General features: G+C 38.1%; 1 protein-coding gene across 7 annotated transcripts in view; it reads right to left on the minus strand.

Moving 5' to 3' along the window:
* Positions 1-16,949, minus strand: part of SOX6 (SRY-box 6) — a 322,621-nt gene that overhangs the window by 87,643 nt on the left and 218,029 nt on the right. For 4 of the 7 annotated variants that reach the window (XM_026850474.1, XM_026850470.1, XM_026850476.1 and 1 more), the window contains 2 exons: positions 12,855-12,978; positions 4,158-4,237 (listed from right to left, as the gene is read on the minus strand). In XM_026850474.1, coding sequence (XP_026706275.1) covers positions 4,158-4,237; positions 12,855-12,978 — 204 coding nt within the window. The remainder of the gene's footprint in view (positions 1-4,157; positions 4,238-12,854; positions 12,979-16,949) is intronic. The other 3 variants (XM_026850475.1, XM_026850472.1, XM_026850473.1) reach the window with 2 other exon arrangements.

Below are 16,949 nucleotides of genomic sequence, written 5' to 3' on the forward strand. Positions count from 1 at the left end.
CCCAGCAGTATAAAAAAAAGGTCATTTACTTTGTCTGCAATGAGAAGAGAGTATGGAGGAGTAGGATGAGATGGGAGGGGAGAAAAGAAATAGACAAATACGTGTTTACTTAAAATTTAATTTTTTTTTTTTAAACGGATTATAAAAACTTTAGGCTTCAAGAACACAGCTGCAACTATAGTTAAGACCTGCCAAGGTTCATTAGTGTTATAAGCGATAAATTTTGAAGGACAAATTACACAAATAGTTTGGGGAAAGAGTCATGAGCAAAAGCTTTTTTATATTACTTTTTTTTCGTAGAGCTCACTTTGTTTGGGAATAACTCAGCTAGCATCATTGTAGTGCTTCCATTTCTATCAACAGTTTATCGGTTGTGGTTGAGAGAGTTGCAACATTTCCTTATTTACCACATAAACTGCTTTGTAGAAATATCTAAGAATGAAGACAGTTTTTTTTAAACAACAAAGAGCATACAGTATCTTTCCTTGTTTGAAAGTAAGGACATATAGGTGCCACCTCTGCCACCACTAGGACTTCCCAGTAACTGGTGTTACCAACACCATGAGAGCTGGGAAAACCTATTTCATAATCAAGTTCTCCCATTCAGCAAAATTACTGGGCACACATATCTAGTATCTGTTAATATCAGTGCAATCATCTGACAACTAGGGAAAAATTTCAGGGAAATGGAAAAGGGGAAGAACTCTGGAGAAGGTGGGTATCAAAAAAAGAGGATCACAGAGGAAATTATTGTCAGGTTTTACTGCTCACACTGATTAATTAAAGCAACAGGCTTTTGTGACACCCAGGCATCAGAACTGGTTCACACACCACGGTGCATACCTGCTACAGGTGTATTTGCTAATATATCTGTAAACTACTTAGCAGAAGACTGATTTGACGAGATTCACTCACAAATGTTTGAAGCTGGAGGGGTGAACAGAAGTAGCTTGGGTTCTTCTTCTTGGTCCATACCTAGAGAACTGTTCCCTCATCAGCCAGACCCTCCCTCACTTCAGGAGTCCTAACGAGGCTTGGTCCTATCACACATATTATTTAAATCTTGGCCAATCTGTTGAGGAAACTGTTGAGACAGGGCTGAGCTGTCAATGGGAAGTGTGGAACACAGAGTTTTAAGTCTTTTTTGTCAACAACATCATCAATGCCAGCCTCGTGAGATCAGTATACAGATAAAAATAAGCTGATGTCAACCCGAAGCAGCGTAAGCCACCACTTCAGGAACACAGACTGGCATAAATGTGTGGTAATTACTACTTTCTGTCAGGATACTAAAAGCTGCAACTGAATATTAATGGTATTTTACCACTAGCTGATTAATGTGATTCAAAATCTTTAGAGTAGATGGGTCAAACAGGTCTGTTGCTGAAGAAGAATTTAATTTTAATTCAATTTTATTTTTTTTAATGCAAGGCCCATGAGAGTAAAACTAGTTACTTGAGAAATTCCTAGATACGATTTCAATAAAGTTTTTTTAACTCATGGAGGCGCATAATCCACTGGTGAGCACAGACATACAATTCAGAGAAAATACATTTTGATACCAATGTGCTAAATAGCTTGAATAAGATGGGCAAATCATTAATTACAAATTGCCTGCTGGAGAAACATCCTCTGTGGAATAATTGCTGTCGTTAGATGATGCACCTGAGAGTAAATTGTTTTCTGTGCTATTAGATTCAGAGCTTCCATAAAAGTTGTTCTAACACACAGAAAGATGAGAAGGAAAAATTGCTGCTAGCTCCTACCTGAAGTGTGGTTAAAAAAAACAAATGAAAAAAGAGGAGAGAGGAGTGACAGAACTTCCACTGCAGCTGTATATGGATTTTGGAATATAATTTTGGAACTAATAAAAATGCCCTGGTAAAGTGGAAATGTTAGAGCTACTGCAAAGCTTTTTTGATTGAAATAGCTTTCCTTCCACAAGTTCTCCAAACATAGGTATCACACATGCTCACAAGTAGAAACAAAACCAAACCTGCAAATGAATGAGCTCGTTCTCCCACTGGCTGAACGGAACAGAGATTAGTTCTGTGATCAGTATTTTTAAGCACTTGGGAAATACTCAGATACCATGGTCACAGCGTTGATGTAAATAAATAAGTGGGTGGGGTGCATGGAAGAAAGGAAGCAAAACAGAGAAAGAAGGGGGAAGGGAAGCAAAGATGGAAAAATGAGCTGAAATGTTACACCCCTAACAGTCTTCATGACGCATCAGGTATAACAACAAACTCCCTCCAAGAAACACACCCAAATAAGTGTTCATTTAGGAACACTTAGGGAATTTACACAAAGAGATTATTAATAGTAGGAGTAAATAAAATTTAGTTCACCAATTTGACAATCAGATAAGCAGGTATCAGCTGAAGGTTAAGTACGCTACCACTACGACCATGAACACCGACCTTTTGACCATGAAACATTAAAAGTTTTGAAGTCCCAAAAAGGTGAAATTCAAATAAAATAGGAAGTGGGGGAACAAACGAAAAAAAAAAACCCTCTTTTAAAACAAATATATCTGAAGAGAAATTCTGGCCCCTTGAGCACACAGATGTTTCTGAATTTATTAACACCACTTTCTTTGCTGGTTGTTTTCTTTTCTCTCTAATTGTGCTTGTCATGTTTAACAGCTCAGTCTATCATTTCTGCAAATTAATGAGATTGTACTATTGCTGTAGGTTCTGATCACAGCTGATGGGCAAATAGATCTGTGGGTCAAGCTACAAATGGATCTTGTGACAGAAAAGAATCGGGAATGTCTGTGGTTTAGATCCTGTTTCTGTTGCAATTGAAGCGTGTTTATCCCTCCCTGCCTTAGTCTTCTGCAGGCTCACTATTTGTTGTATTGCATTTCAAAGGTAGCAAAAATAGTCTCTCTTCACAAAGCTGATTTCTGAAGTTTTTTCTCAACTAAAGCTAATGAGACTTTTGCTTCAATAAGTATTCAAATACAGATTTTCAAAGGCTATCTGCTGTTTTTCCTTTTGAAAAACTCCCCTTTGATTTGAAGCTTATCCAAGGTACAGTCTTAACATAATACTATCATGACCCAAAAGTATTTCTAGATTTTTTTTTTCAAGTTTTGAAGGTGGGTTTGGTCAGACAGAAGCTCAAGGGGTCTTTTTCACCACTTCTGAACCATCAGTGAACAATGAGTTCTGGTTCCATTCTCACTTATTCTAAATTAACTTGGCAAGAAAAATATCAGCACTGGGTAAAGATGAGATTTTAATTTGCTTTGGTCCCTCTGAAAAATTATATACTTGCAGAAGGATAAACTAAGTACAAATTTGGATACTAACATGGCAGTACTTTGCTACTCTAGGCACAATTTATTCCTAATTCTCATCTGAACTTAACTCTAACCTAACTCAGACTGGGGTTTCAAAGGTTTACTTGCAAATAGTTACATGCATCTTTAATGGCCTTTCCTCTCATGTTCACTGTCACTTCCTTTCCACACATTTTAACTCTGAAAGCTTTTGACTGTTTCTTCATTATTTATGACATTGTTGTGTCTTTTCTTGTGAAATTAAAAACTTCTTGCCACAAAAAGCTAGCTAATAATACGGCACATAAATCTTTCTTTCACAACATTTCATTCTATATATGCCAAAAATAAATAAACGACCAAACCAGGGCTCCTGACCATGCTTGGCATCTGACCAGCTTAATGCACAGAAAGGTTGAGATTACCTAAATACAGAAGCTAAAAGAGTTTGCAATTTATTGTATTGTCAGCACCACACTGTCTAAAAAAAAAACCAACCCAAAAGCCTGGTAACACATTTATTTGATACACTCGCTGCTCCAATTAAATTGCAGCTACAGGGGAAAGACTAAATGAAAATAAAGTACAAAAAACCCCTTTGAACATATCTCCCATCAACTGGTCATATAATTAAAAAAAAAATACCATGAACTCTGCCAATATAAAACACACAGAACAATGTCTTTCACTCACAGTATCAAGGTGGGCCGCACACATTTGCAGTACCATAAGTACATAAGGTGTTAATCCTCCTGGGCTGTGCTCAAAAATTATTTAACATTCAGACTATTATTTAGCATACAGCTGGTTAGCAGTTTTCCCCTAAAATGTTGGCTTTGATCCCACATTTTTTTGTTCTGGCACATACCTGGAGCTGTAAAGGGCTGAGTCCAGAAGCAGCAGCAGCTGCCATTGTTGATGGAATGAACTGCACAGGGTAGTTATCACCTGTCGGGAGAACAATGCGTGCAGGTTCAGACAATGAGCAGAGAATAGCAGCAGACAAGTGCAAACACGGACCTAGGACTGCCTGTGCTCCACAGCACTCCTCTAAGCCTAAACATCTGCAAAAACAAAAGGCTTCGCTGGGCACAGACTTGCCATGCTCCCTTGGAACTTTTTTTGTTAGCAGATAGCTGGTAGGCAAACTGGCAAAACATAAATGTGATACTCGTGATTTTCATTTTCAAAAGCAAATGTTCAAATCAAGCGTGTAAGCTTGGGCATAGAATGGGCCTTAAGGCTGCAGCCACACAGACATGATACCCCAGGAAACCCCAGAGGAAAAAAAATTGTTATAAACCAAGAAATCTCAGCCCTGTTTAATGCAAGGTGATTTCTTTTCAGCATCAAGTGGCTTTTTCCTGGGAAAGCTACCTAGTTGGCTCAACAGAAATTGAGGTTGTTTCTTGATTTGCTTTGAGGTTCTCTGTCTTGGGACAATTCCTTTAAAGGTAGCCATAGAGAAAACCAAAATGTAATCACTTTTAAAAATAGCTCAAAATATATTTTTAACTTTCTCTTAGATCTGGGACCCTACTGAAGTTGACAGATTACACAGTTGCTCACTTACATGAAGATTTAGTTACTATAATTTCTGTGTTCTGTTCATTCGAAACTGAATATGTGTGTCCTCTGCATTGAAGGGACAACAAACACTCCCGAAAATAAGAGATACTATTGATCCAAAATAAGCATTGCAGTGTTACAGCATCTATGGGGGCTCCCACTTCTGAGCCACTGCATCAACGCATCACACAGTGCAATTGAGACCCTTAGTCAATGTAAGAAGGAAGCAAGGCTGAAATAGTTTAGCAGCGTAATCTGTAATGTAAAATTAATACAGTGATGGATAAAGTACACAGTAACTATGATTTAATGGAATATCACTTTGGCTCAAGCTTCTTATTTAAAGTCAGTGTTATGTACTATCTGTAGGCTACATTTTAACAGGCTGCTCCTCTGTATATTTTGAGATTTACAATGGTTCAGTCTCTTTTACATGATCTTTTCCACACTGAAAGCAGAATGTAGCAATGAGGAAAAATACAGAAATCCAAAATAATACAATCAGGACATTCCAAGACTCAGATTATTTTGTCAACCCCCTCAAATAATGACAGCTCAAAGTCTTTGAAGTCACTGGATTCCCCAGAACTCTCCTTTTTTACCACCTGAAGTGCTATTGTATTCAGCACACTTTAAATGTTCAGTTATGTCACTTTTTTAATAAATTGTACATGTCTAATCCACAAGGTCTCTTTGCATCATATCCATAATACCTCATCAGACCATTGAGCACAGTATGCGCTTGTACACAGTCCAGTAACAATTGGATTCTGATTGCATATGGAGCTCTGCTACAATGCATTCACTAACACTATATTGTACTGGTGTCCTATGGAGTAATGTTCAAAATATCTCCTCTTATTTTCCCCCTTCCATGAGGCTGATTTTAGTTTGCAATGATGTTGGGGTTTTTTTTCTTTAAAAAAAAAATCAACAAAAAACCCCAGATCCTTTTCTTAAAGTACTAAAGCTGTCACTTTATGGTTAAATAATTCTACTCATCTCTTTGATATTTATATGAAATTATCTGAATAAATAAGATCCTAATCTAAGTTAAATAATGTTTCTTGCAGAAATATCTTACAAGGTTTTTTAAAAAAATCACAAAGATGTTGAATTAATGATGCTTTAAATGGGGGGGAAAATAACCATCCGAGTTATCAGTGTGGACTGCCTTGCAGAACATTTAGGAGGCATTCTTTCTTTAAATATCATGAATTATTCATTCTTGCTCCACACAGCAATCTCTTCTTTCTCCCTCCCCCTCCACATAGACTTTTTAAGTTCAATACCAGTTGCTTTATTTGTACTAAAACATTTTCCATGTCAAACATATTTTTAAAAAAATCAAACTCTAAAAGAATTCCCTGCGGCACTCCTTTTTCACAGCTGTCATGCTCCTATGGTTTGAAATAGCCAGATATTTTATACACACACGCACGTGTGCGCGCGCACACACACACACACACACACACACACAGTTTTTGGCTTCACAATTTAATAGTATGTCTACCACACCCTGTAGCGTTCTCTTACTCACCTGCTGGCTACAGTTCTTTCTTTTGTTGCAGGAACAAAATCATTCTGTGGTTATGCCATTTATTTTTTATTAAAACATAATACTGTCCCTTTTCCCCCTCATTTTTACATGGTATTTTAGGAGTATCTTTGTGCTGAGAACAAAAATTAATACTCTTTCAGCTCCGGAGTACTTCTCTGAAACCAAGCAGTAAAAGCAGAGCAAAGGTACTTTTTTCTCCCTTGAGGAAACTGAGCATGCAAGGAATGTACTGGTTTTAATTTTTAATTACAGAAGGTACACATTTCCCCATCTCATTTTGTCAGTGCAAGAATGGATCAAGACCCTTCTCGGGAGCTGTCTTAGAAAGAAATCAGTCACTGTATTGTAGCAATTTTTTTCAAATTTGTTTCTCAATTTGGAATGCTTGCGTGAGGATCCATTCTTTTATATTTGTACAAAAGGCGGCAGAACATGCTCAAACAGGTCTGCTTTAGGTACCGGTGTGTGCTGGCCTTTGATAACCAGGAGCGAGAAGAATGCCGGAAGAAGAAAATCTGTCATGTTTTGCAAACTGATGTCTTCAATCTCCTTGCTGTGCTGATTGTCTATTTACATTTGGCTGCTGTTGTTTATATATAAATTGGTGTTTACAAGCCATGGAAAAGCATGCCAGACTTCTGTTTCATTTGTCAGGTTGAACATTTCCAAATGAATAAAAGCAGTGAGCAATTGTACCATGCTATTCTACATAGAAAGAATGTAAATGTTTCTTTTTGTCTTGGATAAAGCAATGAAGCTTAGTGGACTGACTTTATAGGATGTGTGGACTTACTTTCCAAATCAAGGCTTTCTGAGGTGTGAGGAAAAAAGGATGTCTGGCTCCTGTGAGGATCAGGATAGGGGGAAGGTGTTGCTTCTAAAACACAAAGGTCTTTCCTAAAACACAACTGTAAGACACAAGCTGACTCTCCTCATCTGATTTACAAAGCTTTCAGTTTGATGACGGTTTCCCCATTTTGGGATTGTAACTTAAAATCTGTCTCTTCACGAATGGACCTCAAACTGCCACTTGCACACTCTCCATGTGGAATCACAGAATAACAGGAAACAGAGTTGGAAGAGAAGAGAGAGATCACAAACTCCAGGGCTCTGCCCTCCTGGGCATAATGAACATACCTCTCCTCAGGAGAGAGCATACCTCTCCTCAGGGTGTTGTCAGGGTACAGCAAGGATACAGATGCCCACTCATGCAGCATTCCCACGCAGGGCAATGCATTTTGTTTGTCCAGTGGCATCAGGATTGAAGAAGCAGTTAAGAGAGCTAACTGGCTAAGGCAGTACTACAGAGCATCTCTTCTGTCCCATGATACTACCTTGTTTCTGCCTTTGTTCCAAGCAGGGTTTGCCACAATGCTGCCTTATTGCCATCCTCATGTCACAGCAAATTCAGTTGCCCCAACAATTGTCTGTCTGCAGGTTAAGAAATTAAATACAAAACCTCAGCTGAAAGTATTCTGTTGCCTACTACCACTTCCAGCTCTTACCTCAACATTTAGGAGTGAGGCACATATGATTGCTACAACAATTCCTGAGGTTATGGATTCCTTGTTTCAACCAGTAAAACCCAACAGGGAACACATGACAGACTTTAACTCAGTCCTGAGGAATTTCCATTAGAAACAAGGCTCATGCAGCACCTCTGCCATGCAGATACACAGCCAACTCGGTACATGTTTGATTTGATGTACGCTTTCTGTTCTCACCTGTCAAGAGGAACAGCAGCCTACTGAAAATAGCGTATGCGCTATGTAAAATGTAAACCACCTTACAGCTTTAAGAAAAACTTCTGAAAGGCCCGTTCCAAGTGGAAACTGCAGTGATGGGTATCAGTGAAATGCAGCAGATCTAAGGTGATGTTAGTTATGTGGATTAGCTACTATACTCAAGGAGATTAGATTAATTAGTTTGATGACAAATATCTCACAGTATTGGAATGTTTTGAGGTCCAGGAGGATGACAATAAGTCTGATGGTTTTGTTTGTCATGCTTTACCTAATTTTACTTTCATTGATTTCAAAGGAGTTGTCATTGATTTGCCCCAATGCAAGTAGGAACAGAACCAAGCCAAAACATTGGCTCCATTTCTCACTATTTTTGCCACCAGCCTAGGAAAACAGCCTCCATTTCTACATTTCATTGTATAGCAGTCATAGCAAAACCTCTTGTAAATTATTTTTGTGTATAAAGCAGAATGACCTAGGTAGGCAGACGAGTTGTTCTGTAGCCATTTTAATCATGGCCTTTATACATTTTATGCATGCAAGATGAAGAAATGGTTTCAAAATACACTGCAGCATATCACCCTACAAACCCTTCTAAATAAAGGTTTACAGTCTCCATACCTCAATGTCTCTACTTTAAATAATATTTTTCAGAGATACTTTCCACATCTTGCAAAGAACTGATACAATACAAAATATTTGCAGAAGGCTATCAAGCAAAATTGATCATTCATCTGCCATTATGCAGCCAGCATGGAGAGTGGCCCTCCCACTCTGCTCAGAGCAAACTGTAGCTCTGTCTGAGCTCTGCTCAAAGTACGGTCTGTCTCCTGCCCGGCATTACTCTATATCCATACTCAGTCATCATTCTACTTCCCTGTTCCCTCTTAGCCACAAAACTTGAAGGAAGTAATACTTCAGGCACTGCAAGATGGGGGAAGGAACTCTCTTCCTCCTTATCTCACTGCCTTCTCCTCTTGACCCAGGTCACTAATGGGGACACACTAATCACATTCAAGGATACTCCAGCTCACTAACTTTTCCTGGATGCGTGTGGTTAGTTAAGTGAAGGGAAATTTGAACTGGGAGAAGAGTTATAATGATATTTATGTTACCCACCAGTTCCAAGTTGTAGAGTGGTTACAGTCAGAAAGCCAGAGCACTTGCAGTACTTGGAATGCAAAATAATTATATTAACTGTGTAGCATCTCTGGGCAAGTATTAGCTTCCTAACAGCTGCCACTCTCAGCTTCCCACTGGAATAAGTGGCAACCCCCACAACCAGGTACTCTACGAGGCTTGTCAAGCGCCTGCAGGTCAATAGTCACAACAGTCATTTGAGATGCACAGCGCCCTAAAGTTTTAATTAATCCAGTATACAGTATAAATACTGAAATATGTATAAAAAATTAATTAGGTGGTCTATGCAGCTCTGATTTCTCAATTAGTACTTACCATGCCGGAAAATTATATTACATGACTTTGAGATACATAAGGAAGCATGGGACTTTGGGGATTTTTTTTTTTTCTAATGTAATTATTACTTGTCATCAGCACTTGCTAACTTTGGCCTGTTTAACCTCCTGGAGCTCCAAAATAAGGGGGGAGGGCTACAGCCACTTCATGTTATATATCCTTCCAGGCAACAGGAAACTCTGTCCTGTCAGACTTCAATATAAATCATAGCTGTATATCAGCAATCTGTCAAGTTTTCTATTCATAATGATTTTCTGAGCTCAGGAGTTCAGGAGCAACTAACTGACCATGTGCTTGGAAAGGCCTCAGAACTACTAAATTCTCCTCTCTTCTAGAGGTCCTTCCATTGAAGGCATGACCTAGTGTACTTTGGTTTAGGAATACCATTTTCTTAGTTCAAGGCATAGAGTTCAAGTGCAGATCTGCAATAGTACTTGGTAAATGCCAACTGAACAGCCATGAAATTGGTTCCCACTTAGATCATGAAGATATATTTGCATGAACATGTGCACATAATTATACCCCAAATTGTGCACCAAGGCAGGACTTCTCATCCTGGCTGCACTGTCACACTAACACTGATATGTCACTTCCAAGTCAGAGTTGGCTTATATCTAGCCCATTTTGTGGGCACAGGAAATTAAGTGACTGTGCACACAATATTTGACATCCCTTAAATGACACCATCAGTTTCAAAAGTACTCAGTTCCCACACCTCCTGTTATTGAAATTGCTGTCACTCCATTTTCTGTATGTCGAGGGAAACTGGCACTATCAAAGCTTAGTCTTGCCTACATCAAACTAGAGTAAAATGAAACAGAAACTAAACGGGCAACCAACAAGAAAATTGTAAATATCTGAAGGGTTAATCGATCTTCTATCTTTTCTCAGAAGTATGAGTGAGTCTAAACTGACAGTTCTAGAGGTGAAAGTTTCACTTCTCACAAAAGTAGAAGAGTACAGGTAGTACCAGTCAAGTTCATAAATATTCCTCAGAAATGACTGTGAAGAACCCTCTCTGTGAAAGAGTGTAACTTAATCTCCAGTTTCATTAATTCCTTAACGACTGTGCTGAGTACCAAAAATTGGAATTAATCAATTCCTATCAATTCCAATAGCATATTTGGGGTTTTTATCACGATGTCTCTCCAACAGAAACTATTAACCTGCCCAGTTACCTTTGCTGCACATGCTGTAGAATTTAATATATATATTAAATATTAAAATATTTCTTGCAAGCCATTGGGTATAATCAGATTATTGTGACTTCTGGACCTTACTAGCATCAGCTGGATGTAAACCAATAACATACTAGCAAACAGTTTACCTGTATTCTAAGATATCTGGGCCTTAATTTCTGTCTGTGCTTCAATCTTTCAACATTTGTTATAGAACTCTTTTTCTGCACTTCAGTGAGTAAAAAAAAAAAAAAAAAAAAAAAAAAAAAAAAAAAAAATCACAAACCAAAAAAGCCCTAAAGCTGTATCACCTTCTGCTATGAGATCAGTAGGATCACAGGTAAAGCAGTATAGCTCAATAAAGTGTTAGGATAGGTACTGTAAGGAACACTTTAGGGTAAGTGCAGAAATCTCTTCTTGTGCAGGAAATCATGCTGGTACTCTTCTTCCTGAGTCATTACAGTACCAAGTAGTCTACAGAGCCAAAATCAACACGATGTGATTTGACATATCACCTTTCAGGGGGGGAGCGCACAATCAACAGTTTATTTATAATGAATCATTAATAGTCACTATTCAGAAAGCATCCCAGATTAAAATGGGAAAAGCAAGGAAACTAAAGCACATGCTTTCCCTTGTCTGTGAGAAGAAAGGTATTAGCCAGGGTTGCATAGACAATTTCCACAATGGCAACTCTTACATCTTTGGAGACAAAATATTCTTCACTTTGGCCCCCAACTGTAGTGAGATCATGATGTGTATGAATAACCATCATCCTGTGCCACCTAGAGCCAGCAGCCTTTCAGAGCTCCATTAACTGATTCCTGCATACGGTGCGCCAGTTTGTCAAATTAGAGAACTTTGGGATTTCTAAACCTGAAGATAATAACTGGACAAAGATTCTGTGTTTAAAGAGGGAAGTCTCTAGACCAAGGAGTCAGACAGGAGTGGGACAAACGGAAATGCTTGATGAAATCCTGCTTGGCCTCACTTCATCTAATATTAAGTAAACTTGCTAGAAAAAAATTTTAGGTTCAACCTGGCTTTTAATTAGTATGCTGTTTACCTCATCTATTATGAGGCTTTACTTTGGATTTGACTCTGCTCCTGCTGCAGTCAACAGCAAAAAACACCACTAACATCAGTGGGAGCAGGATCAATGCTTTACTTTGTACATTTCATATTTAATGTCAAAAAAAGAAACTGGTATTTATGGTTTGTAGTTATTAGTTATCAGGCTAATATGCTAAAGGGAGCTTGACAGGGAATACTATTAATGAGCAAAATAAGGTTGCTGCTCTGGACTGAGGTCACTTACAAAGAATGTACAAATGAAAATAAGGTTGACTTTTATTTACTTAACTATCTTCCTACATTGAATTCCTTTGGCAATGTGTCTTTAAACATTTAAAGCCCTGTTTACAAGGAGGCTCTGAAAGTAGCTTCAAACCATTATATCCCTAATTGAATTCCCCAGGAGTCCTGTAAACTCAGAGGAAAAAAGAAAGAAATCATAACATTTGCTAAATCATCTCAAAACATATTTCACTGCAAGGTTATGTGACCTGTTACAAGTCTGAATGATGACTTGGATTGAACTACTGAAACCTTTTATTATTCAGATTGAAATCAAACAAAAAGTTGCCCATTTGAAGCCTGCTAATTAAATTATACTTCCCCTGACTTTTATCACTAATTAAGAGTAAGAATTTTGGCACAAAAGACAAGTATACTGAAGATAACAGAACTAAAGCTTTTGTATAATGACATGGGGAGACCAGATGCAAATTACTAGGCAAGTGGGCCAATATATTTAGAGCAAATGATTTTGTGGCAAATAAAAAAATCATGATGTTCAATAACCAATATTCCATCCACCCCCTTCAAACCAGAATATTTTTTTCAAGTGGAGTTGTAAAACTCCACATTATTTCCAACCAGCTATGCCTGTTGTGTATCATCTGTATGAGACAGATCACACAAGAAGTTACAATTAATATCTTAAAATGTTAAATAGCTTCACATCTCTGTCAGCTTACCTGGCTTGTAAGTTATTCCTGGGGGGAAGAGGAATCCCTGCTGGGCTGCAGCAGCCGCTGCCAGTGTCCGCTGGTCGTGTGGAAAAATTGGGATCATGAGCGGAGGCATGTGACCCTGAACCTGCTAAACAGAAGAGAGCCTCTGATCAGAAATAGCACAAATTTGTCTTGACAGGTATTTCTCCAGTACTGATAGTGTTCTTGTGTTCACACAGTCCTCCAGAACCTTCGCCTTAATGTAATCCCTGACAATTTCACATTATCACATCAAAGTCCTTGCTAACATTGTTTTCCCTCGGTGTCAAAGGTGTAAAAGTCTCAGTGAACTGCACGTTTTCCTACTTCTTCCTAGTTCTCTTTTTTTTCTTTTAATTAATATTCCCTAGCACAAGGTAAAAAGGTACAAAAGGTACAAAACCTTTCTAACATACCAAAGGTTCTTTAAAAAGAAGAGTGGTACGTACTCCCATTAATTTTTCACAAGTTTTCTCATCTTTGGTCACAGACAGCAGAGTGAGAAGCATTTTAGAAGTAACCTAACACTGCAGTAGCTACTTTGATGTTCAAATTTTGGTATCCTTAGGGTAATTTTAATTCTGAGATCTTACAGCATTCTATTGTTCATATATATACCAACAACTCAGGTATGTTATTTCAAAATCTCACCACAGTATTAAATAATCTTCTAGTCAACACCCCAGCTCTTAAGATTTAAGGCTCCAACATCTTGGCTCCCAATTAAACTAACATCCTTTACCACACACACCTCACTATAACATACAAATTGCTTGTCTCTCTAAGCACTTTTATACCTTTATGCACTATCCTGTAGCTTGGTAATTATGGAGCTCTATTCAGGCACCATTTCAGAATAAAACCTAGTATATCAAATTTAATTTGACCTTAATAAATGTATCAAAAAGCACAAACGTGCAAAAGCAAAAAATTCTTCTCCTTATACCAGTGTTCGTACACAACATCTAGAAAACAGGGGATGTGATAGAATCCTGTCTGTTAAATCCACATGTTAATTTCCTATTTCCTTAATTTATGCTACATGTATTTCAGAGACAGTGGTTAGGATCACAAGGAGTTTTAATCCATCATTCCTTAACCCCAGAAGTACTCAAGTGTTTGACTATGACTTTTCTGATTAGTAGTTAAGCAAACATATAATGGTTTGTATATCAAAGCTAGTAAATGTAGAAAGATTTTTTTAGGTAGAAAAAAAGAAAAATTTGCCCTCATCCTACCATAAATTGGTGGCATTAAATACTATTAAAAAGTTAAAGTACGCTTCAAGCAATTTTTTTTTTTCATTTAATTCCTAAAAAACTTTTTTGGTCAAATACCATATGTTGACCTATGACATTGTTTAAATAGTGCCAAATTTTCTTGTCATATCCCCATTACTTTCACAACCACTGATGCAATGCAGAAATGCTACTGTGTGTGTCTATGAGGGTTAATTTACCAACAACTCTTCCCTTGGGAAAGTCCTAAGATGTAGGTTAATAAAGGTCAAGCAAAAAATAAACACTTTACAGTATTTTTTTGAATCCATTTCTCACGAAAATCAACTTATAATAAAAAGGTCTTTGTGCAATTACTGCTATGGCACTGGGGCGTGAAAGAAACTAGATTTGAGCAGCTATTTCTCTCATTTTAGCTGAGGTAAGCCTGGCTGTGCATTTTAGGATATGAGTTAAACTTGGTTAGATTGGAGTTGATCCCCATGTGTCCAGCACAAGCATTTACCTCTGATAAAATGCTGCTAGTTTTGCTGTGTGGTGTTCCTTTACGCTGGCTCTACAGGGGTACAGCAAATGAAAACCACAGGCTTTGTCTGATGGAAACAACTATAGGATACATTGGAAAGAATTCAATACACTACAACTTAACAACCATTTTCGGTCTAATCAAATGGACCCTTCACTCACCACACACAGAAAGTATTTCCATGGGGTTGCAAAGGTACAAGACACCAACACAATCTCACAAGACACAGAAGAGATCAGAGTACTGTGGTTAGCGTGATGGTGCATAAATACTCCAGCAATACTTCACACTGTAACATCGTAAAAATAATTTGAAATGTATAATAACCAAGTCCTATAATGGTTATTGCCCAATGCAATCCTGTAGACTTGCATCCACTCCACCATACCCAAAAAGATTATTATTTTTCAAGTGTCAAATAAAAGCAATTACGTAAATGTGAAGAATTACCATTGTGTGTTCTGGCTATCTGCTATTCTTCCTTGAAATACTACTCTGAATGCTGGATGGGGTCCACAGCCTATACAAACCAATGTAAATCTGGCGAAAAGTGGCTTACATTTAGAGTGTAAGTTTGAGTTTACACTCAAGAGAGTTACACAGACTGAGAAAAGCCCCTAATGAACTGGCAACCATTCCTTCCCATGACTCTTCCCTCTGGCACATATTAAATACTATTTCTAGGTAAATGCTGGTTTCACCCAGTATTATCATACACATCGGTGTCAATTTTCAGTATAGGTCAACTGAAAAGCAGAAATAAGCATTTAAAAGGAAGAGAATGTACAAGTATCACTAAAGATGTAAAATGAATGCAAAAAGACCAGTAGGCACCTTTTTTTTTTTTTTTTTCCCCTGAGGGTTTGGGGTTTTTTTTAGGGTTTTTGTTTTTATTTTATTGAGGGGGGAGAAATTGGGAGGAGGGGTTGATCAGTGTACTTCATAAAATCGGCTCCTTGCCCAGAAATTTTAATTGCTGAGATGTTTCTCAGGTCTTTCTGAAAACCAAGACTGTAGCAGATGCCTGAGAAACACTCTGACTCTGTCTCTTCCCATTCGTAAAAATAGCGTATTGTTGGATCGGCACTTTCCCCTTTTGTCTCCTCTGTGCTAGGTTGTTGATGATGCCATTTTTTGCCATCTGCCCCAGAGCTTCATTAAAGATACATGAATGGACTAACTGGGCTGCTATCTTGTGAGGAACAGGTGCTATTGTTTGTCCCCAAAGACTTGCACTAAAGATCTCACTCAGAATACTTGAGAAAGAGCATCTGCAGCAGTCAGTCAGAGAGTAACTTGGCAGAGCCCGTACTATGGGCTAATATGCAAACAGTGACACTCAGGGGGACTCATTTTCTCTTTCAAGAAGATTTTTTTTTTTTTTTTGTGACGGGTAGTAAATGTTTGGTTTTGAACAATTCTGCTAGTCTATATCTTTAACCAAACTGTACAAACCCTGGAGGAAACCTGAGTATATCCGTTCCAAAATTCAGTTCTGCAACTTTGAGTAAAATCATCTCTCATATAAAGCTACCTCATAAAATTAATCTTTCTTTCTATACAACAAGCTCAGGTTTAACTGTGTTAAACATGAGAAGCCACCAAGATTAGGGAACTCTTAAAAGGTAGCGTACCATTCCTTTAATATCCCATCACAACTCTGACAGCCCTTGGGAACTGATTACAGCACTTCCTTGCCTGAGATCTAAGTCAGGAAGCAACTTTAGAGCAAATCAGCCCTGATTAGCTCAAGAAGCAACTTCCAATTTGATTCTCCCTGAAATAATAAAAGCTGGTGGCCCGTTTGATAAGCTGGGCAAATCTGCAGTGCTTTGTCCCACGGTCATGTGAATACTAATCTCAGAAGTCGGCTGGACAATCCTACTTGTTAAAAAGTCATTGATGGTTAGTGTTGTGCATGGAAAATGGAAGCCAAAGTGATATGTCATAATGCTTTGAATGCAAACGATCTGCCTCTTTTGGATAAGGAACACAGCACATTTAGTGTGACTAAGGAAGAGGAAGGGTTCTGTCTTTCAAAAACAAAGCGGCCTCTACAACTAACATTGCAGCTAAGAAGTAAAGGCATTCAGAGCAAAGGACGGCAGCAGTGCAAGCATAAAGGCAGCTCACACATTTCTGCTTAGTTGCAAGGATCACAGGTTTCAAGAGCAGAAGTAAAACCCACCCTATAATGGTGGCTGAATTCCTCGTAAACTTTTCAAGATCAAACTTGACAGCTTTTTTCTCTGTTACACAGTTTACTTCAGTAAAGGGGAGAATTAAGTGCCATCTTTTTGAGAGATAGTAAAGCAC

The sequence above is a fragment of the Athene cunicularia genome, assembly GCF_003259725.1.
Source record: "Athene cunicularia isolate RWA chromosome 5 unlocalized genomic scaffold, athCun1 chr5_part2, whole genome shotgun sequence".
In the NCBI taxonomy this organism is placed as follows: domain Eukaryota; kingdom Metazoa; phylum Chordata; class Aves; order Strigiformes; family Strigidae; genus Athene; species Athene cunicularia.